Source organism: Pelodiscus sinensis, chromosome 9 (assembly GCF_049634645.1).
Source record: "Pelodiscus sinensis isolate JC-2024 chromosome 9, ASM4963464v1, whole genome shotgun sequence".
NCBI classification, from domain to species: Eukaryota; Metazoa; Chordata; order Testudines; family Trionychidae; genus Pelodiscus; species Pelodiscus sinensis.
The window spans coordinates 56,852,191-56,874,408 of record NC_134719.1 but is presented as its reverse complement, the minus strand read 5'-3'; the positions used below and the strand labels follow the sequence as shown (position 1 = coordinate 56,874,408).

Here is a 22,218-nt window from a genome sequence, read left to right as displayed (position 1 = left end):
CATGCCCGCCTCTTGTGGTCCCGGGCAAGCTCCCGGGAGCCGCCAGCCTGGTCCCGGGAAGAGGGGGAGGGTTGGGGGGCATCGGGTGGCTGGCTCGAGCCGTGCCAGGTGCAGGGTCTGCTGGCTGGGTGCTGGCAGGCTTACACCTGGCATGGGCACCGTAGCCAGCCCGTGTCCCTTTAAGGGGTCCCGGGCCGGGAGGGGGGCAATAAAGTTTCCCTGGTGTTGGCCAGAGTGGCCACCAGGGAAACCTGGGGCGGGCTAGCCTCCCACTAGTTCGAATTAAGTGGCTACACACCCCTTAATTCCAACTAGTAAGTTCGAACTAGGCTTATTCCTCGTAAAATGAGGGTTACCTAGTTCAAACTAAGCGCTCCACTAGTTTGAATTAAGTTCGAACTAGCGAAGCGCTAGTGTAGCGCCTATCAAAGTTAATTCGAACTAACGTCCGTTAGTTCGAATTAACTTTGTAGTGTAGACATACTCTGAATACTTAATCCAGCCAGTTATGCACCCACCTTACAGTAGCCCCATCTAAATTGTATTTGCCTAGTTTATAGATAAGAATATCATGCGAGTCCGTATCAAACGCCTTACTAATGTCTAGGTATACCACATCCACCGCTTCTCCCTTATCCACAAGAGCAGGCCTTATCAGTAGAGCCGGCATTGTCCTTTTAAGGGTGGCCATTTTGAGCTCTGTTTAAATTTAACATCCCTAACTGCCTCTCTCTCTGTAGCTCTGAGGCCCTGCACCTTCCACGGGGCCCAAAACCAGCCTGTGACCACATATTAAAATGCCTGAAGTGAAAATTATTGTCCGTCCTTGGCTTAGGTGATTGGTCTTTTGTGGCCTTACAATCTGCCAAGTACATGTGGCACTGAGCAGCCTCTGATGATTCCATGTGCAGCCTGCTTGATTCCTAGAACTAACATTGAGTGAGTAGGGGAAATGCAGGGGGGAGAGGCTCAAATATGCAGAGGGGCTGGCCAGGGGCAGGACAGGGTGTGGCGGTGACATCACAAGGCCTTTTTCGGTGTCTCCACTTATTGGTTAAAGGACCTTGCCAGGTGGTGAACTCACAGAGACTCCATGACAACGGCCAGGTAGGACAGGATGCGGGGCTGGGGCAATTTCAGACTCCCGTAGCTTTGCTGCCGGGAGTCATCTCGAGGTCTGCTCTTCTTACCTTGAGCGCTCTCAGGCCTTGATCATGAACACTAAGAAGAATCTTCTTGGAATTTTCTACAAACTCAATTCTGTGAAAAGAGACACATCTCTGCGGAGAAGGTAAGAGCCTGTGATAGATTTGGTGCTGATGCTGCCTGACCTATCGGGTGCTGGCCAAATGCAAGTTGTGGGAAACACTAAAATTGGAACTCTTATTTTCCCACCTAGGCTTTTTATTGCTTACCACAGGGGACAGTGGAATTTGTGCCTTTTGCTTCCCTTTTCCCATGGCTTCCTGCCCTGCCGTGTTGAGTGGATGAGAGAGTGATAGGGAGAAGACTCAGGACTTTGTTCTCTTTAAGACCCAGCAAATGAGCCAGAATGTGTCATCTGCTTGGGGAATTGTTCAGCTTCTCTACATTGGTTGGGTCTGAGCAGTTCCTGATTCTGTAAGGAGGTTGAGGATCTGTGTGTGTGTGTGTGTGTGTGTGTGTGTGTGTGTGTGTGTGTGTCACTGCCAGGAGTGTATAATACGAGGTGCCCTATTAGATGGAGTCCTTACAGATGATGTGGTGCAGTAGAGCCCCATTTTTCCAGCCTTCCATTGTGCAGCTTTCCATGTTGACCTAATAACCAGCGCATGCAGGGCCAGCAGCAAGCAACCCTCCCATGGCCACTAGATGGCGCTGTGGCCTCACACTTCCCTACTCTCCTGAATATCTGAATTTTTGATCATCTGGTTTGGTCCAGATTCCAATTTGACATGACAAGTGTAAGAGCTCTGCTGTGTAAGAGTTAGGGGTTGCCAGATGGTTTCAGCAAAAATACTGGACACACTCTGGCACCGACCAGTATTTTCAGCACACTAGGGCATATCCTACTGCTCTTCCACTGCACTCCTTGGCTGTGTCTACATTGGCACCCTATTCCTACTTAAAATCAGGAATAAGGGATCTTCTGAAAAAGGCTTTATTTTCCGCAAGATACCTGTCTAGACTGGCGCTTTTCTCCGGCAAAGCCCCGAGCCGGAAAAAAGCAACATCCATGTGCATGCAAATGCCGTGGAGAAAATTTAAATCCCGGGGCATTTGCAATTCCGACTGGTCTCATTAGCATCCCTTTTATGGAAAAGGGTGCCAATGTAGACACAGCCAAGGAGTGCAGTGGAAGAGCAGTAGGATGTGCCCTAGTGTGCTGAAAATACTGGTCGGTGCCAGAGTATTAGCAGGTAAACTACAAGTCCCTCTAATATTTCAGAGCTGTAAATACTCCAGCCTTGCCCAAACTGCCTGTAGAGTTTGTTCTTGTGAACGTTTCCGGGATTATCTTTTGACATCACTTGCTCTGTCAGACTTGTCTCCCCTTGGAGTACTGATCTAACCCATCCCTTCTTTTTCAGCGGTGTTCAGACTCCGGCACAGGGGACGTTGCAGCCCTCCCAGGCGGTGGCATCGCAGTCTTCCCAAAGGATGTCAGAGCCCTCCCGGGTGACGTCACAACAGCCCTCCCGGGTGACATCATCACAGAAGCCCTCCCAGAGCACGTCGCAGTTTTCCCGGGTGAAAGCGCCACGGACCTCTCCGGTGGTGGCATCGCAGTTCTCCAGGGTGGTGGCGTCACAGACATCCCAGGGGACATCACAGCCTGCCCGTTTGGTGGTGCCACAGCCCTCCCAGGCGACGTCGCAGCCCTCCAGGGTGAGAGCTTCCCTCATCACTCCACCCGCTCCTCCCATCCCCACACCCACTCCTCCGGCTCAGCCCTGCTGCCGTCGACTATCGAACTTATTGAGCCGGGGCCCCCGCCGGTTGCAGCAGTGCTCCTCTCTCCTGTGGGAGCGCATCTCAAACCCGGAGAAAAATCCGTTCCACCTGCCCCGGGCAAAAGTGGCTGCTGAGTCAGCGGGCGGAGCAGAGGGGTCACGGAGCACCGCCAAGCCCCTACCGCCCATCCAGCCTCCCGCTGCTGCGACCTCTGGCTCCGCCACCACCCGTGCACAGCCGAAGAGTCAGGTGGCTCCTAAGAGTCGAGCACCGCCACCGAAGGAGAGGAATCCGCGGGGGGCGCCCCAGGCAGGGACCGGCCCCTTGCCCAACTCCCACCTCTGCGCCTCCCTGCAGCAGCAGCAACACCTGCTACAGCCGCAGCCACCGCAGCAGCCACGGAGGTCGAGCCCGACGCGCACCCGCGGCCGCTCTGTCAGGAACCCAGGTGCGGCGGCGAGTCCGGAGCCGGAGGCTGAGGTCCCCGCGAAACAGTACAACATCATCCTCACGACTGAGGCGACCTGGCTGCTGATGCGCCGCCACCTGGAGAACCAGTGGGGCTGGATCAATCCCTTGGGCAGCACCGGGCTCCTGCCGGGCTCCCAGAGCCGGGCCGGCATGGACCTGACCTCGTTAATGAAGATCTCGCTGGTGAACGCACAGAACCGCTATGACGACGAGGAGTACAAGGAGGATCCGGCACCAGGGGTCGTGAACCAGGAACTGGTGCATAGGTGCACGGAGTGGCTGCGCGGGGTGGAGGAAGCGAGGAGAGAGGGCCAGCTGGAAACCGTGCCCTACCCGGATGACCCCTGAGCCTGAGTGGCGGAGAACCGTCTGCCGCCGCTCCTCGGGGCAATAGCCGAGACGGCCCGTATGCTGTGCCTGGGAGCGGAGTTCATCAATCCTCCCTGACACCTGGTCTTCTGACCATCACATCCCGCTCCACACGTTCATGTCTGCAGACATGTTATGAAAAGGTTCCGTTCTACATAAACTGGTGGAGGAGGGGGCAGAAAATAAATACATGTTCATCCTTGCTATGGCCCGTGTATTTTCATTTCACATGTTGTAGCATTTGGGGAGGGGAAAAATTGGGGCAGGCTAATCTGTGTTGCACACATGCTTCTCCCGATCCAGCTGAGGTGCTGGATGTTTTTCATCTGAAAGCAGGAGCGTAGCAGATTTAATAGATGATGGACAGGATCGGGTTGTTAACCCCTGTGCTTTGGGGGTGTTTAAATGTGACCAAACGTGAGCAGAGAAATGTTCTCAGCGACTTAACTTACTGTAACACAACAGGTGCTTCCTATTCAGGTGCTATTTTACTCTCTTCTGGGTTTGAAAGATAAACAGTAATAGAAATGTAGCCGTGTTATAGTCTGGTGTAGCTGAAGCAAAATACAGGACTATGTAGCACTTTAAAGACTAACAAGATGGTTTATTAGGTGATGACCTTTTGTGGGCCAGACCCACTTCCTCAGATCAAATAGTGGAAGAAAATTGTCACCACCATACATACCAAAGGATACAATTTAAAAAAATGAACACATATGAAAAGGACAAATCAAATTTCAGAACAGAAGAGGGATGCGGGGGGTGGGGCGGAAGGTAAATGTCTGTTCTGAAATTTGATTTGTCCTTTTCATATGTGTTCATTTTTTTTAATTTTATCCTTTGGTATGTATGGTGGTGACAATTTTCTTCCACTGTTTCATCTGAGGAAGTGGGTCTGGCCCACGAAAGCTCATCATCTAATAAACCATCTTGTTACTCTTTAAAGTGCTACATAGTCCTGTATAAAGATAAACAGTGACTACAGAAAGATAAGGATGGGCCGATTAAGAGCCGGAGAATGTGCAGGTTATGTTGCGTAACCTTAATTTCCTTCCTAGACTAAAATGTCTGGAAGATAGATAGCTCTTACCCGGACATACAGTTTGGGCAAGGGGTGGGTGGGAGAGGAAGGCATTGTGCATCATCAGTATGTAAATGGTCTAACACAGGGCTACTCAACATGCCGTCCGTGGGCCGACCCGTTTATTTGCGACCTGTGGTGCAGTTTGGGTTTATGCAGGGCTCAACATGCGACCCAGAAGTGGAAGCCAAATCAAAAAAGTAGTCAATATAATGGTCTTCTCTTGATATGCGTTTTAGTAGTTAAATTCCTGGGACTGTCATTGCTCATTAAAAGTGCATACTGGTGGAAATGGGGTAAATATTGCATTTTATGAATATCAACAGAACTGACTTAAATAGGGCCTGCATGGTGTAGTCTTGTCTTAATCTTTGTATTCATGCCTGTCAGTTTGAGAGAAGCTAGGGCCCTCGGCAGGTGCTGTGAGTATCACTGTGGCCCCCAAGGATTCCAAAGCTGAGTAGTCCTGGTGTAACCCCAGCACATTATGTCTAAATTAAACACTTTCCAATATGTTAAAGGGATCTTTCCTGGTTAAAAAATACATTTTAAAGTTGCTACACACTAAGGGTATGTCAACACTACAGCACTAATTAGAAGTAAACGAATTCGAATTAGTGCATCTAGACCTAAAAACTAATTTGAATAAGCGTTTTGCTAATTCGAACTAACATGTCCACACTGAGGGGACCCTGAACCGAAGTTAAGGCTGGCCAGAACCAGTGCCAGCAGGGCATCAGGTTAGGACTTAGAGTGTGGAGTTGGTGCCTCCCTCACCCCCTTTCACTTACCCCTCCCTAGCCTCCCTTTCTGATGTAAAAAATAAAGGACATGTGTGTTCAAAAATAGAAACTCTCTTTATTTAACAAAACTGGGAGGAGGGGGATTAACCTCTTGGGAGATTGGGAAAAGAAGGTGGGAGAGGGGAAGAGAGAGGGTGGAAGAGGGGAGGGGGAAACCTGGGAGGAGGGAGCTGGAAGGGGGAAGCCAGGGGAAGAAGGAGGAGGGGAAGCCATATCTTCAGTACTGTTTACAGAAGTGGTCTCCTCACCTCAAAAAAGATATTTTGGCCATGGAAAGGGTGTAGAAAAGGGCAACTAAAATGATTAGGGGTTTGGAACAGGTCCCATATGAAGAGAGGCTAACGAGACTGGGACTTTTCAGCTTAGAAAAGAGGAGACTGAGAGGGGATATGAGAGAGGTCTATAAATTCATGAGTGGTGTGGAGAGGGTGAATAAAGAAAAGTTCTTCATTAGTTCCTATAATATAAGGACTAGAGGACACCAAATGAAATTGATGGGCAGCAGGTTTAAAACTAATAAGCGAAAGTTCTTCTTCACACAGCACATAGTCAACCTGTGGAACTCCTTGCCACAGGAGGCTGTGAAGGCTAGAACTATAAGAGTATGTCTACCCTACCCTCCTAGTTCGAACTAGCGGGGTAATGTGGGCATACCGCACTTGCAAATGAAGCCCGGGATTTGAATTTCCCGGGCTTCATTTGCATAAGCGGGGCGCCGCTATTTTTAAAACCCCGCTGGTTTGAACCCTGTGCTACACGGGGCACGAACTAGGTAGTTTGAACTAGGCTTCCTAGTTCGAACTACCATTACTCCTCATTCCACGAGCTTTATATTACAAAGCTTTATATTACAAATAATTTTATTGGGTAATTACTTAGAAAGTATAAAGCAATTCAACTGCCTTAGTCAATTACATTGTCTTTGAAGTAAATACTAGGTAAATGAACATGCTCTGAAGCATTACTTCTCCAGACTAGAAATGTTAAGACGCGTGTAATTCATTAATTGTGCAGTTGTCCAAAAAAGTCGACTATACAATTCATCTATAAGGCTTAGCACTGCAAGCACTCAGTCCTGGCTTGCGCCGGTTCCTGGGAGCTACCCCCATTGCGGCTCTGCACTGGATGTAATTTAGGAGCCAGGGCAGGCAGCATGGCTCCTAAAATACTATTCTGTGCAGCTGCAGCAGGGGTAACTCCTGGGACCGGCATGAGCTGGAACTGAGCTGGGCTGCCTGTCCGCCAGCTCCTAAAATACTTTTAATGCAGAACCGTAGCAGGGGTAGCTCTCCGGACCCAGCGCCAGCTAGGACTGAGCCAGGCTATGTACTGGGGGAGGGGGAAAGGGAGGAAATGTGCATAGCCGGTAGCATTAACCGATAAGCTTTTGCTTATTAGTTAATCATTTAATCAACTACATCATTACATCCCTATTCCAGACACGGATTTTTTAAAATGTTTGTGGACGGCGCATTTCCAATTCCAAAAAATTGATTCCAGGACTTACTCCTATCTTGACAGGAGATATACAGACCTTGTGCAATTGCTCCCCACAAAATACCCATCATTCATCCTACATTGGCTGGCAGAGTTTTACAAGGAGTTTTGAAATCTTTAGAGCACTTCCAATTTTCTGTCCAGAGAATGGTACCCAATTTTCTCCATAATTTCCAAAGGAGAAGCTGCATGGCCTTCCTTGCAAATACAGAGCCATGTGATACCTACCCTCCACTCTTGCAGAAAGGACAAATTGGAGATTGTCATGGCTCCTTCCCCACTCTGGCATGATAAATGCAGAAGTGGGGGCCAGCAAGTGTACCCCAAAGCCTTATCTACCAGGCTTTGGTATAAAACTTCCCCCCAAGATCTTAAAAACCTAGATCTTGGGAATAAAACTTCCGCTGCCACCACCCAAATGTTGATAAAGAAATCAGGGGAAAGATCATTTGGGAAATCTTACCCCTAAAATAAAAATCAAGGCACACAATTAACCACTGCCAGGTTAATAAAAAGAAAAGAAAGAACTTTTATTATTACAATAATATTCCTGTTGCAACCATAATGACTAGATAGGGAGGTAACAAAATATACTCATGGAGAAACTCCATGGGCCTAGAACTTAGTTACAAAGAAAAGCCAAAACATCTTTTACACAGTGCCAGATCTCAGATCCCATACCCAATCCTTAAAACAATAAAACCTAACGAAACTGCCTAAACTTTACCCTACTTACAGAAAATGAAGGATGGTGTCTTGGAGAGAGAGAGAGACATGCTTGTCCATCTCTGTAGTTGCAGAGAACTCTCTCAGAGAGACAAAAGGAGAGAAGAAAAAAAAACCCAAATTCCTTTGTCCCAGTTTGAAAAGTCCCACCTACATTCCTATTGGTCACTCCACCTGGCTAGGTGTAGTTAACCCCTTAATCCCCAGGCTGCTGGCTAACCCTCATAATCATGACAGATCATTAGGGATGAAAACTCTGGAGAGGGGTGTGGAGCTGCAAATTTGCTGCTTTTGATCTTTTCCTCACAGACACCTCAAAAATCTCTCTGTGTGGTAGGACTTTTACAGCTCAGAATAGAAGGAAGAAGGGAAACAGCTGCCTTCTCTAGCATGCCTTCCTTCTCCTTGAGTCCATGAGAACTGCTGAAAAGCTATTCATCTGGAACTTAATTTGATGGTTGAATCCAAATCAACTCTTCCATGGTACATGCACGCAGTAAGGGTGGGATATTTAGGATTTTGGGGCACTGGAGTGATTCACCAACTTTCCTACTCGGTACTGTTTAATATTGTCAGTGCATTAACTCTCTCAATGCCCAATATTTCCTCTAGGCATGCACACTGCAGCCTCATTCTTGGCAGATGCCTAACCCCTACCAGAGCGCACACAGCGCTATCTAATTATGAATAGGTGTCTGGTCATCTGTCTGCTGCATGCTCCCCAAAGCCATTCACAATCCATGGTAGACATTCCGTTGTCCTGTCCAGCAGGTGGTCTGTGAGCAAACTTCCAACTACCACCTTGGCTCACTCAGGCAAAGTCATACAAAATAGCGGGGTGCAGGGCCCAAAGGAGACAACTTCCCTTCTCGTCAGCCTACAGCAGGGATGGGCAATAATTCTTGATGGGGGCCCACTCCAAGAATTTGGAAAGTGGTCAAGAGCCACACTCTCCCGTGATATCAATGAAGGAGGTGCAGGGTCTGGGATGGAGGTTAGGTACAGAAAGGAGCTTGGGGCGAGGGAGGGAGTTTGGGTGAAGGAAGTGGTTGTAACGTGGGGCACTGCACTGAGCTGCAGGGGGTTGGATTGTGACCTAGGGAGGGAATTGGGGTACAGGAGGGGGTACAGGGGATTGAAGTGCAGGGGTTTAGGGTGTGAGCCAGGGCAGGGGACTGGGGTGCCGGATCTGGGAGGTATGGGTGCAGGAGGGGGGCAGAGGATTTGGTACGTGGAGTAGGGGATAGGAATGGGGGGCAGAGGGTTGGGGGAGGGAGGGGCTGCAGTGCCAGAGACAGGCTCTGTCCAGGATACTTACCAGCCAGCAGCCCAGCACTTACCTGAAGCAGCCTCCCTGCCTGCCCCGTCCTGCACAGGCTGCAGCCATGTGTTCTGTGACCTTGCCCCCGAGGGGGAGGGGCATGGTGCTTCTTGGCCGCCTCTCATTGTAACAGGTAGCGCCCTCTGGCCAGCGTCTGACCAAAAACAGGCCAAGGGGATTGTGGGGGCGGGAGCAGAGTAAAAAACCTCCCCCCTCCCTTCCAGGCTCACAGATTTTAAAGCGAAACCCCTCGACAGCTGCATTTCTGAGTGGCAGGGAGGTGGGCAAAGTAAGCGGGAGCCTGCCTGGGGCTCCCTGCAGCACCTGTGGGCGGATCTGGTGGCTTGTGGGCTGGATTTTGCCCAGGCCTGGCCTACTGTATGAGACCGATATCCAGGGTGTAGGAAACCCTCATTGAAATCCTCACCTCTGCCCGAGGGAAGAAAGGATTTCAACAGCATCTGCCACCACTCGGGGAAGTGCCCTTCCCAGCAAGCTAGAGAGTGGTTCTAAGGCCCTTTTTGTGGCTCAGTAATTAGTCTGTTGTTCAATCCAAGTGGAAGCTCTTCAACAGGAGAGATTGAGAGAGCTCCTCGCCGGAATATCCCCTCACTCTGCTTAGAGCACTGACCGGAGAGTCGGCTGATTCCCTTTGCTCCTGAGGATGTGGGACTTGAAGCAGGGTTCCCCCACCCTCTGTAGTAGGCCCAAGGTTATGAAGGAGATGTCCTCCTAGATTTTCGTTCCTGCAACTTAGGCAACCAAGTGCCAGTCTTAGTGTGGGGATCACTGGCCCAGGAACAAGGATGCAGCCTGCACTTGGGAACCTACTCCTGAGCGATGGGCTTAAACTTTACCCTTGTCAGGGTCTGCCACTGGCTAGTGAGCTGGCTTTTCAGATCACCTTCCTCTGGTGCCTATTTCTCTCCTTTCATTACATAGGAAGCCAGCCACCTAACTCAGGGGATGTCTACACTACAAAGTTAATTCGAACTAACAACCCTTCTTTTCCCCCTCCCCCAGTACGTAGCCTGGCTCAGTCAGTGAACAAGTGGAGGTGCAAAGACTTTATGTGCTGCTTCCCCCCCTCCTCCCAAAGCAATCATGATCTGTGGGTGGGGAAACGGGAAGTGTCCTGACCCTGACCCTTCTAGGACAGCCCGGGACCACTTCAGAAATTTCTGTTGTGGCCCCCGGTCAAAAATTATTGCTAACTCCTGGGCTAGATGAACCTTTGGTCTGACCCAGGATGGCCGGTAGGGGTGTCAGAATTAAATCATAAAACAAGTCTTTAGCATAGAGTTTTGTTAAACGCCATTCTTACTCATCCAGCCTAATGAGCATTGATGGATCTATCCTCCATGAATTTATCTAGCTCTTTATTTTTAACCATGTTAAAGTCCTGGCCTTCACAATATATTGTGGCAGGGAGTTCCACAGGTTGTCTGGGCATTGCATGAAGAAATACTTCCTTTCGCCTGTTTTAAACCTGCTACTTTTTAATTTCATTTGGTGACCTCTAGTTCTTGTCTTATGGGAACAAGTAAATGACTTTTTCCTTGCTCCTTTTTTCCACACCAGTCATGATTTCATGAACCTCTGTCATATCTCCACATACCCCTTCTCCTCTTAGAGGACAATTCCCAGTCTTGTTAATCTCTCTTCATATGGCAGCTAGGGATAGAAGTGACTAGTGGACTAGAGGATGAGCATAAGCTTATCGGATAGTGGACTAGTGATGCAGCAAGGGTGGGGGAGCAAAAGCCAGTGCTGGGGAGAGAGAACTGGCTTAAAAACTGGCTCTTTCCAGTCCTGTTTCCGTGGGGGACAGGGGAGGTAGAGACACAGCGGGAAACAGAGGAAGCAGGGACTGAAACAGTCTCCACTCCTGCTGCTTCTGCTGTGATTATGATTTTGAAACGGACAAGAGCCCCGGCAGGGGGACTGTTCTCAAGAGAGCTGAAAGCAGTGAAATGATACAAAATTAAATGCTAAAAGACGTTCTCTTAATTTTGATGCATCCCAACTTCTCCAGTCAGAGTATTAACATTCTAAATGTTCACAACCATGTTTCACTCGCAGGCTTATTTTTGTTCAAATCGGTTTAATTCATTCTGCTGTTTTAGTACACGCAAACATATTTGTACATTCCAATATATTAGTACAGTATTAGGATATTCATAACCAGTGTTTTTTTGTTGCCGTAGGCCCCGATACTTTAATTGAATGGGATTCCCCTCTTGGAAACCAGCTTGTGACCACATATTAAAATTCCTGAAGTGACCCCCCACACAGTGAAAATTATTGTCCGCCCTGGGGTTAGGTGATTGGTCTTTTCTGGCCTTACAATCTGCCAAGTACATGTGGCACTGAGCAGCCTCTGATGATTCCATGTGAGCCTGCTTGATTCCTAGAACTAACATTGAGTGAGTAGCGGTAATGCAGCGGGGAGAGGCTCAAATATGCAGAGGGGCTGGCCAGGGGCAGGACAGGGTGTGGCGGTGACATCACAAGGCCTTTTTCGGTGTCTCCGCTTATTGGTTAAAGGACCTTGCCAGGTGGTGAACTCACAGAGAACCCATGACAAGGGCCAGGTAGGACAGGATGCGGGGCTGGGGCAATTTCAGACTCCCGTAGATTTGCAGCAGGGAGTTATCTCGAGGTCTGCTCTTCTTACCTTGAGTGCTATTAGGCCTCGAACATGAACACTAAGAAGAATCTTCTTGGAGTTTTATACAAATCCAATTCTGAGAAAAGAGACACATCTCTGCGGAGAAGGTAAGAGCCTGTGATAGATTTGGTGCTGATGCTGCCTGACCTATCGGGTGCAGACCAAATGCAAGTTCTGGGAAACATTAAAATTGGAACGATTCCTTACGACTGGGGACAGTGGATGTTGTGTCTTTTGTTTCCCTTTTCCCATAGCTTCCTGCCCTGCCAGAGTCTCACTGTTGAGTGGATGAGATAGTGATAGGGAGAAGACTCAGGACTTTGTTCTCTTGAAGACCCAGCAAATGAGCCAGAATGTATCATCTGCTTGGGGAATTGTTCAGCTTCTCTACATTGGTTGGGTCTGAGCAGTTCCTGATTCTGTCAGGAGTGGATTGTTACACCCAACTATCTGCCCTTTGGCTAAGGAGGTGGAGGATCTGTGTGTGTGTGTGTGTGTGTGTGTGTGTGTGTGTGTCACTGCCAGGAGTGTATACTACAAGGTGCCCTATTAAAAGGAGTCCTTACAGATGATGTGGTGCAGTAGAGCCCCATTTTCTCAGCCTTCCATTGTGCAGCTTTCCACGTTGACCTAATAACCAGCGCATGCAGGGCCAGCAGCTAATATACTGGTATTAGCAGTTAAGCCACAAGTCCCTTTAATATTTCAGAGCTGTAAATGCTCCAGCCTTTCTCAAACTGCCTGTAGAGTTTGTTCTTGTGAACGTTTCTGGGATTATCTTTTGACATCTCTTGCTCTGTCAGACTTGTCTCCCCTTGGAGTACTGTTTTAACCCATCCCTTCTTTTCCAGCTGTGTTCAAACTCCGGAACAGGGGACATCGCAGCCCTCCCAGATGGTGGTGACGCAGCCCTTGCAGGGGACGTCGCAGCTCTCCCGGACTGTGGCTCCGCAGCTCTCCTGGGTGAGAGCTTCCCTGGCCACACCACCTGCTCCTCCCACCCCCACACCCACTCTTCCGGCTCAGCCTTGCTGCCATTGCCTGTCACAGTTACTGAGCCAGGGCCCCCGCCAGTTGCAGCAGTGCTGTTCTCACGTATGGGAGCACATCTCAAGCCCAGAGAAGGATCCGTTCCGCCTGCCCCGGGCGAAGGTGGCTTCTGAGTCGGCAGACGGAGCAGAGGGGACAAGCGGCACCGCCAAGCCCCTACCGACCATCCAGCCTCCCGCTGCTGCGGCCTCTGGCCCTGCCACCAACCGTGCGCAGCCTAAGAAGCAAATGGCTCCTAAGAATCCAGCACCGCCGCCCGGGGAGAGGAATCCGCTGGGGGCGCTCCAGGCGGGGACTGGCCTCTTGCCCAGCTCCCGCCTCTGCGCCTCCCAGCAGCAGCAGGAACAACAGCTACAGCCGCAGCCACAGCCGCGCCCGCCACAGCATCCAGGGATGTCGATCCCGACCTGCACCCACGGCCGCTCCGTCAGGAGCCCTGGCACGGTGGCGAGGCCAGAGCCGGAGGCTGCAGTCCCCACGACGTCGTATACGATCAACCTCACAACCAAGGCGACCAGGCTGCCGATGCGACGCCACCTGGAGAACCACGGGGGGTGGATGAATCCCTTTGGAGACAACAGGCTCCTCTCCCAAGGCAGGGCCAGCATGGAGCAGATCTCGTTAATGAAGATCTCACTGGTGACCGTGCAGAACCACTATGACGATGAGCAGTACGAGGAGGATCCAGCGCCGGGGGCCGTGAACCAGGAGCTGGTGCGCAGGTGCACGGAGTGGCTGCGCGGGGTAGAGGAAGCGAGGAGAGAGGGCCAGCTGGAAACCCCGCCCTACCTGGATGACCCTTGAGCCTGAGGGGTGGAGAACCATCTCAATAGAGGACGGGTGCATTGATTTTGTGTTTGTGGACATAAAGAAATGCTTTTTATGTATTTGAATAAATAATTAAAGCCTTTTGTGTTGCAACAGCAGATCCTTGGGAACTGTGAATGGGACTGTTCATCTGTTACAGGCATCTGATTTTATTCAATTCTGGGTTTGAAAGATAAACAGTGATTACAGAAAGATAAGGATGGGCCGATTAAGAGCCGGAGAATGTGCAGGTTATGTTGGATAACCTTAATTTCCCTCCTAGACTAAAATGTCTGGAAGATAGATAGCTCTTACCCGGACATACAGTTTGGGTAAAAAAGTACGACATTTTAAAGTTGCTACCCACTAATCATACTGTCGTATTAGTGAGAACCTTTTCTCTGTGTGCCATGTTGTTCAAAACCCTAAAGTCACAGCAAAACAGAATTTCATTTAAAAAATTCCCGCATCACGAAATTGTGGAGAAATGTAAAAAATTCATTTGGCAGGGCAGTGCTGGCATTAGGCATAAGCAAGCTAAAAAGATTGAGCAGCTATTTGCTTTCTTAGTGTTGGAGGGGTGCCCCAGAATTTCCTGGTTCAGAGGGCAGTACAGCCTCTGAAAGGGTAAGTCTTTAAAGAAAGTTAAGCGTGTGAAAACAAGATGATTCAATAGCCTTCTCCACTACTTTTTGCCACAACAACACTATAATTCACTATCTTAAGTATTTGCTTATGAATTTTCTAAGATGCTCTGGCAAACCTCTTTCACAAGAAATACATTTGATTGAACATGTTAACGTGAATTTATCAAATATGCTGTAATGGTAAAATAGAGTGTGTGAAATCCTGGCTTCGCTGTGGTCAGAGGGATTTTATATCATAGGATATGTTTACACTACCCCCCTAGTTCGAACTAGGAGGGTAATGTAGGCAGACCGCACTTGCAAATGAAGACCGGGATTTGAATTTCCCGGGCTTCATTTGCATAAACTGGGCGCATGTAGGGACAAAGTGAGAAAGGCTAAAAGTCAGGTAGAGTTGGACCTTGCAAAGTGAATTAAAAGGTTTTATAGCCATATAAATAGGAAAAACAAAAACAAAAAAAGAAGAAGTAGGACCACTAATTACTAAGGATGGAGTGGAGGTTAAGGATAACCTAGGAATGGCCCAATATCTAAACAAAAACTTTGCTTCAGTCTTTTATGAGGCTAATGAAGAGCTTAGGGATAATGATAACATAACAAATGGGACTAAAGATATGGAGGTAGATATTACCATATCCGAGGTAAAAGCCAAACTTAAACAGCTTAATGGGAGTAAATCGGGGGGCCCAGATAATCTTCATCCAAGAATATTAAAGGAACTGGCACATGAAATTGCAAGTCCATTAGCAAAAATTTTTAATAAATCTCTAAACTCAGGGGTTGTACCATTTGACTGGAGAATTGCTAATATAGTTCCTATTTTTAAGAAAGGGGAAAAAAGTGACCCGGGTAACTATAGGCCTGTTAGTTTGACATTTGTAGCATGCAAGATCTTGGAAAAAAATTTGAAGGAGAAAGTAGTTAGAGACATTGAGGCTAATGGCAATTGGGACAAATTACAACATGGTTTTACAAAAGGTAGATTGTGCCAAACCAACCTGATCTCCTTTTTTGAGAAAGTAACAGATTTTTTAGATGAAGGAAATGCAGTGGATCTAATCTACCTCGACTTTAGTAAGGCATTTGATACAGTACCACATGGGGAATTATTGGTTAAATTGGAAAAGATAGGGATTAATATGAAAGTTGAGAGGTGGATAAGCAACTGGTAAAAGGGGAGACTACAGCGGGTCATATTGAAAGGTGTACTGTCAGGTTGGAGGAAGGTTACTAGTGGAGTTCCTCAGGAATCAGTTTTGGGGCCAATTTTCTTTAATCTTTTTATCGCTGACCTTGGCACCAAAAGTGGAAGTGTCCTGATAAAACTTGCGGATGACACAAAGTTGGGAGCTATTGCCAATTCAGAAAAGGATCGGGATATCATACAGGAAGATCTGGGTGACCTTGTAAATTGGAGTGATAGCAATAGGATGAAATTTAATAGTGAGAAGTGTAAGGTTATGCATTTAGGGATTAATAACAAGAATTTTAGTTATAAGCTGGGGACACATCAGTTGGAAGTAACGGAGGAGGAGAAGGACCTCGGAGTCCTGGTTGATTATAGGATGACTATGAGCCTCCATTGTGACATGGCTGTGAAAAAGGCTAATACGGTCTTGGGATGTATTAGGCGAGGTATTTCCAGTAGGGATAAGGAGGTGTTAGTGCCATTATACAAGGCATTGGTGAGACCCCATTTGGAATACTGTGTGCAGTTCTGGTCTCCCATGTTTAAGAAGGATGAATTCAAACTGGAACAGGTACAAAGAAGGGCCACTAGGATGATCCAAGGAATGGAAAACCTGTTTTATGAAAGGAGACTCAAGAAGCTTGGCTTGCTTACCTTAACCAAAAGAAGGCTCAGGGGGGACATGACTGCACTCTTTAAATATATTAGAGGGATAAATACCAGGGAGGGGGAGGAATTATTTAAGCTTAATACCAATGTGGACACACGAACAAATGGATATAAGTTGGCTAGGAGGAAGTTTAGACTTGAGATTAGACGAAGGTTTCTAACCATTAGAGGAGTGAGGTTCAGGAACGGCCTTCCAAGGGAAGTAGTGGGGGCAAAAGATCTATCTGGCTTTAAGATTAAACTAGATGGCTTTGTCTACATTGGCAGCCCTTTCCGGAAAAGGGATGCTAATGAGACACTTCGGAATTGCAAATCCGCGGGGGATTTAAATATCCCCCGCGGCATTTGCATTTACATGGCTGCCGCTTTTTTCCGGCTTGGGATTTTTGCTGGAGAAAAGCGCCAGTGTAGATTCGATTTTCCGGAAAATAGGCCCTTTTCCTGGAGATCCCTTATTCCTACTTTCATGATCTTGGTAATTAATTGACCATTCATTATCAGTGGTAAATAGATCAATGGAGGGATGATAGGAGTTACTATAGAGAACTTTCTGGGTGCCTGGCTGGTGAGTCTTGTTCAGGGTTTAGCTGATCGCCATATTTGGGGTCAGGAAGGAATTTTCCTCCAGGGTAGATTGGCAGAGGCTCTGGAGGTTTTCCGCCTTCCTCTGTAGCATGGGGCACAGATCATAGCTGAAGGATTCTCTGCATCTTGGGGTCTTCAAAGTATCTGAGATATACGTGAGAAGATTATTCTAGGAGGGGGTGGGTGAGATTCTGTAGCCTGCACTGTGCAGGGGGTCAGACTAGATGATCATAATGGTCCCTTCTAACCTTAAAGTCTATGGCTACGTCTAGACCGGCCACAAATTCCAGAAAAGGGATGCAAATCAGGTAAGTCAGCATAGGGAAATCCGCGGGGGATTTAAATATCCCCCGCAGATTTAAATAAACAAGTAGGAATAAGAGATCCTCCGGAAAAGGGCTTTATTCCGGAGGATCGCGCCAGTCTAGACGCTTTTTTTCCGGCTTTTCCCCAAGCCGGAAAAAAGCGGCAGACATGTTTATTTAAATCCACGGGGGATATTTAAATCCCCCGCGGATTTCCCTATGCTGACTTACCTGATTTGCATCCCTTTTCCGGAATTTGTGGCCAGTCTAGACGTAGCCTATGAGTCTATCAATCAGTAGATAAGGACCCTTATCATTTTCTGTAATTCTTCCATGGATGTGTCTTCCTCTAGTTCTTCTATTCTATAATGTATGGCAAACTCCGACATGTCTCTGTACAAAAGACAACTTGCTGATTCAGTCCCATTGTCCAAGTCTACACTACAAAATGATGTTATACGGGCAGATAGCCACTCCAATGATTAGATCACTTGTGTGCACACACTTGGCTCTTTGCATCAGCAATGCGTCTCCTTAGCAGGGGTGCTGCTGTGGCCAGTTTATGTGCATTTGTTCTCGTGCCCACACTGGTGCTTAACTCATAACTCCCCTCCTTCCCCCGTATTTATCCCTCTGATGTATTTAAGGAGGGCAACTGCATCTCCCATCAACTGTTGTTTGATTAGGCTCAACAAGCCAAGCTCTTTTAGCCTCTGCTCTGATCATCCTAGCGGCTCGGCACTGCACCAGTCCCAGTTTGCACTAATCCCTCTTAAATCCGGGAAACCAGAATTGCACACAATAGTCCAGTTGAGGTCTCCCCAGTATAATGACATGAACACTTTGCTAGGGCTATTGGAAATACCTTGCCTGATGCATCCTAGCATTACATGAGCCTTTTTCATGGTTGCCTCAAGCTGGCAGCTTGTAGTCATAGAATCATAGAGCTGGAAGAGACCTCGGGAGATCATCAAGTGCAGCCCCCTGCCCAAGGCAGGACCAATCCCAACCTAATCAACCCAGTCAGGGCTTTGTTAAGCCGAGACTTAAAAACCTTTAGAGATGGAGATTTCACCACCTCTCTAGGTAACCCATTCCACCTAGTGAAATAGTTTTTCCTAATATCCAACATAGACCTCTCTCACTGTAAATTGAGACCACTGCTCCTTGTTCTGCCAACAGTCACTACTGTGAACAGCCTTTCTCCATCCTCTTTGGAACCTCCCTTCAGGAAGCTGAAGGCTGCTATCAAATCCCCCCTCACTCTTCTCTTGTGCAGACTAAACAAACCCAAATCCCTCAGGATATGTCTACACATCAAAGTTAATTCGAACTAACATCCATTAGTTCGAATTAACTTTAATAGGGGCTACACATACAAACCGCTAGTTCGAATTTAAATCGAACTAGCAGAGCGCTTAATTCGAACTAGGTAAACCTCATTCTACGAGGAGTAACGCCTAGTTTGAACTAAGAAGTTCGAATTAAGGGCTGTGTAGACACTTAATTCAAACTAGTTGGAGGCTTGCCCTTCCCAGGTTGCCCTGGTGGCCACTTTGGGCCAAACCAGGGAAACTCTTCTGACCCCCTCCCGGCCCCGGAGCCCTTAAAGGGGTACGGTCTGGCTACGGTGCTTGTGCCAGTTGCAAGCCTGCCAGCAACCAGCCAGCAGACCCTACACGTGGCACGGCATGAGCCAGCCACCTGCTGCCACCCAGCCCTCCACCTCTTCCCAGAACCAGGCTGGCAACTTCATCATCTTGTATCCTGTCCTCGGTGTTCTGAAAAGGGGATATCGTGGGCCAGATGCAGCAGTCTGCAGCGGTACCTCTGTGGTTCCACCAGGTGCCTCCCCACTTCTCAGGATTCAGTTTCTCCCAGGCTGGTCCATGCCCTGTACAGGGATCCCTTCTTCCCGAGCATTCTCCCCCCAAAGTTTCTTTTTCTGCCGTCCTACCACAGAGACCCAGCACTGTCTTGGGCAGCCAGGACTCTCAGGCCCTCTAAGGAGGGATCCCTGTGTAGCTCCTTAGGAAGGTTCATTGAGCTTTGAAGACAGCAAAGCATCTCTTAGGCCTGGGCCCTCAGCCCTCCACATCGGTCTCCCCTGCAGGTACCTGAGTCCTTCCTGCTCTGCTGTCTGTCCCCGACAGCCCTCGCAGTCTAATTACAGAGCCCCCAGTATCCCCAGCACCAGCCCCTCCCCTGTCCATTGTCTTCACTCCAGGTAACAGGGTTGGCTGGGTCGCTCTCCTCTCCCCATAGTTCTCCCCTTGCTGGAACCAGCTGGGTCCGTTGCCCGGGTCTCTTCTCTGCTGCCCGTTGTCTGTCTGGCCAGGACCAGTTGTGTCCTCTGGTCAGTCACTAGGGCTGTACAGTTCTGGGCTGGACTTTGCAACGACACACTCCCTGTCCTCTTGTCACTTGTAACCGGTACCATCCTGGGGCACTGAGTGCCCCCTCTGCACACCACCCACTTGCATTCCCCAAAACTCCTCATTTCCTCACACTGCTGGACACCCACCACCAGCTGGCCAGGGCTGAAGCAGGTGCCATGCTGAAGTTGGGCAGCATAAGGCATCCGGAGGTGGTGGGCTGGGTTTCTGGTGTTCTCATGGAGAAAGCGGGGGACAAGTGCTAAAATGAAGCCAAAGCCATTTTACATCCACCTTGATTCAGTCCACAACTGTGCTACATCAGGACAGGTGCAGAGGTCTCACGGAGTTTTGTCATAAACCCCTGAGGTTGGAGGAGATAAGGGGGCTTGCATCCAATATTTAATCAGAAAAAAAAATGTACTGACCAGACCGCAAAAGTGCAGTTTCTGCAGGTGGTGGTGTCCATTGACTCTCCTAGGGCGGAGGGGTAGAAAGAGGGAACCGGAGCAGCATCTTCCTGTGTGACGCACGTTGCATCCAAGGCTGGGTGCATTGACACTGCTCCGGTTCCCTCCTCCACTGCACAACCGGCGCCAGCACCACTAGACCTCAGTGCTCTGAGCTCGCTGAGTCCTGCTCCACACTAGAGTTATTCTGAAATAATAAATTTCTGGAGACGCTGGGAGCAGGTGAGAACAAGCAGAGGATTTATTGGTTTACAAAGCTGGTGGAGTGCTCATCAACATGTGATCACTAATCCAGGTCATTATTCCTAACAAGCTAAACAAGCCAACATAAACAAAGGCAAGTTGATGGTCATTTTGTGGGCCGGAAATATAATGCGTCTTCTGCGGGGGTGGTATTGCCTTGGCGCGATCTTTGGGATGCAAGCTTATCAATCTGAAATCACAAGAGACAGTAAGAAAACCGCGCAGCCTGGCTGGTACCAGCCAGGCCTTATCAGAGAGTGAGGCCCCTTTGTAATGTGGTTGCCAGGGGAACCAGGGTCTCGGTAACAGTTGAATTGTATGCTTTCCAGGCCTGGCCTGAGACTTTCAGATTTGAGTTTGTCAGTTCTCAGCAAGATACCATGAGCTGCCTCAATTTACCCTACAGTTCAGCATGTCCACACTCCCAAGCCTGTTATTTTGAAATCTGTGCTCCCGCTTTCCTCGGGGAATAAGCTTATTTCAAACTAGTTACTGTGGGAGTTATGATTTCAAGTTTAGTTATTTTGAAATAATTTCCTTGTGCAGACAGGCCCTGGAACTCTCTGATTACTCCTGTTTCTGTAGCCTTCTCAGGGGCTGTGTCTAGACTGGCAAGTTTTTCCGCAAAATCAGGTGATTTTGCAGAAAAACTTGCCAGCTGTCTACACTGGCCGCTTGAATTTTCGGAAAAGCACTGACGATCTCATGTAAGATCATCAGTGCTTTTCCGGAAATACTATGCTGCTCCCGTTTGGGCAAAAGTGTTTTTTAAAAAGACTTTTGCGCAAAAGGGCCAGTGTAAACAGCACAGTAGTGTTTTCTGCAAGAAAGCCCCGATCGCGAAAATGGCGATCGGGGCTTTTTTGCGGAAAACGGCGTCGAGATTGGCCACGGACGCTTTTCCACAAAAAGTGCTTTTGCAGAAAAGCATCCTGCCAATCTAGATGCGCTTTTCCAAAAATGCTTTTAACGGAAAACTTGTCCATTAAAAGCATTTCCGGAAAATCATGCCAGTGTAGACGTAGCCAGGTTGTATATAGTTACCCAGTTGTTGGTTGTTAGGTTTCTTTCTCTAGGGCTTTTTCCCTTTACCAAGTCTTCTTTCCCCTTCCCCCTCTTCCACATATGTGTGTCTACACTGGGACACTTATTCCGGAAAATCAGCCGCTTTTCCGGAATAAGCTGCGAGCTGTCTACACTGGCCCCTTCAATTTCCAGAAAAGCACTGACAATCTAATGTAAGAAATCAGCTGCTTTTCCGGAAAAACTATGCTGCTCCCGCTTGGGCAAAAGTCCTTTTTCCGGAAAACTGTTCCAGAAAAGGGCCAGAGTAGACAGCCCAGTAGTGTTTTCCGGAAAAAAAGCCCTGATCGCAAAAATGACAATCTGGGCTTTTTTCCGGAAAAGCGCGTCTACATTGGCATGGAGGCTTTTCCGGAAAAAGGGCTTTTCCGGAAAAGCATCCTGCCAATGTAGACGCTCTTTTTCCGGAAATACTTATAAAGGAAAACTGTTCTGTTTTAAGCATTTCCGGAAATTCATGCCAGTGTAGACACAGCCATGGAGTGGATCTAGACTGGCAAGATTTATTAAAGATGCCAGCTGTCTACTCTGGCCGCTTGAATTTGCACAAGAGCACTGACTTTGTAATGTACAAAATCAGGGCTTCTTGTGCAAATACTTTCACGCTCCCCCTCGGGAAAAAGCCCTCTTGCACAAGAATACTTGCACAAGAGGGCCAGTGTAGACAGGGAAGAACTGTTTTTCGCAAAAAAGCCCCTATGGCTAAAATGGCGATCGGGGCTTTCTTGTGCAAAATCGCGTCTAGACTGGCCACAGATGCTTTTGCGCAAAAGCGCTTTTTGCACAAAAGCATCCGTGCCAATCTAGACGCGCTTTTGCAGAAAAACTTTTCTGTGAAAAGTATTTCCGCAAAATCATGCCAGTCTAGACGCAGCCATGGTGCACTGCTGTTCTTCCTGCTCTTGCTCTGTGATGAGCACCA

General features: G+C 48.3%; 2 protein-coding genes across 2 annotated transcripts; both read left to right on the top strand.

Moving 5' to 3' along the window:
• The first annotated feature begins 1,003 nt into the window (after nucleotides 1-1,003).
• LOC142818223 (uncharacterized) lies at nucleotides 1,004-3,976 on the top strand. Its single transcript, XM_075937141.1, has 2 exons — nucleotides 1,004-1,291; nucleotides 2,571-3,976. The coding sequence occupies exons 1-2, from the start codon at nucleotides 1,215-1,217 to the stop codon at nucleotides 3,751-3,753; spliced, it is 1,260 nt and encodes a 419-aa protein (XP_075793256.1). The 5' UTR covers nucleotides 1,004-1,214; the 3' UTR covers nucleotides 3,754-3,976.
• A 7,876-nt stretch (nucleotides 3,977-11,852) lies between these two features.
• LOC142830692 (uncharacterized) lies at nucleotides 11,853-13,727 on the top strand. The gene is made up of 2 exons (XM_075937147.1): nucleotides 11,853-11,980; nucleotides 12,725-13,727. The coding sequence occupies exons 1-2, from the start codon at nucleotides 11,904-11,906 to the stop codon at nucleotides 13,725-13,727; spliced, it is 1,080 nt and encodes a 359-aa protein (XP_075793262.1). The 5' UTR covers nucleotides 11,853-11,903.
• The last annotated feature ends 8,491 nt before the right edge of the window (nucleotides 13,728-22,218 follow it).

What these genes read in the sequence shown, in the direction of transcription:
- LOC142818223 (XM_075937141.1), top strand. Translation starts at nt 1,215, where the DNA reads ATGAACACTAAGAAGAATCTTCTTGGAATTTTCTACAAACTCAATTCT. An exon ending in GACACATCTCTGCGGAGAAG is followed by an intron (nt 1,292 to 2,570) that starts GTAAGAGCCTGT and finishes CTTCTTTTTCAG; the next exon opens with CGGTGTTCAGACTCCGGCAC.
- LOC142830692 (XM_075937147.1), top strand. Translation starts at nt 11,904, where the DNA reads ATGAACACTAAGAAGAATCTTCTTGGAGTTTTATACAAATCCAATTCT. An exon ending in GACACATCTCTGCGGAGAAG is followed by an intron (nt 11,981 to 12,724) that starts GTAAGAGCCTGT and finishes CTTCTTTTCCAG; the next exon opens with CTGTGTTCAAACTCCGGAAC.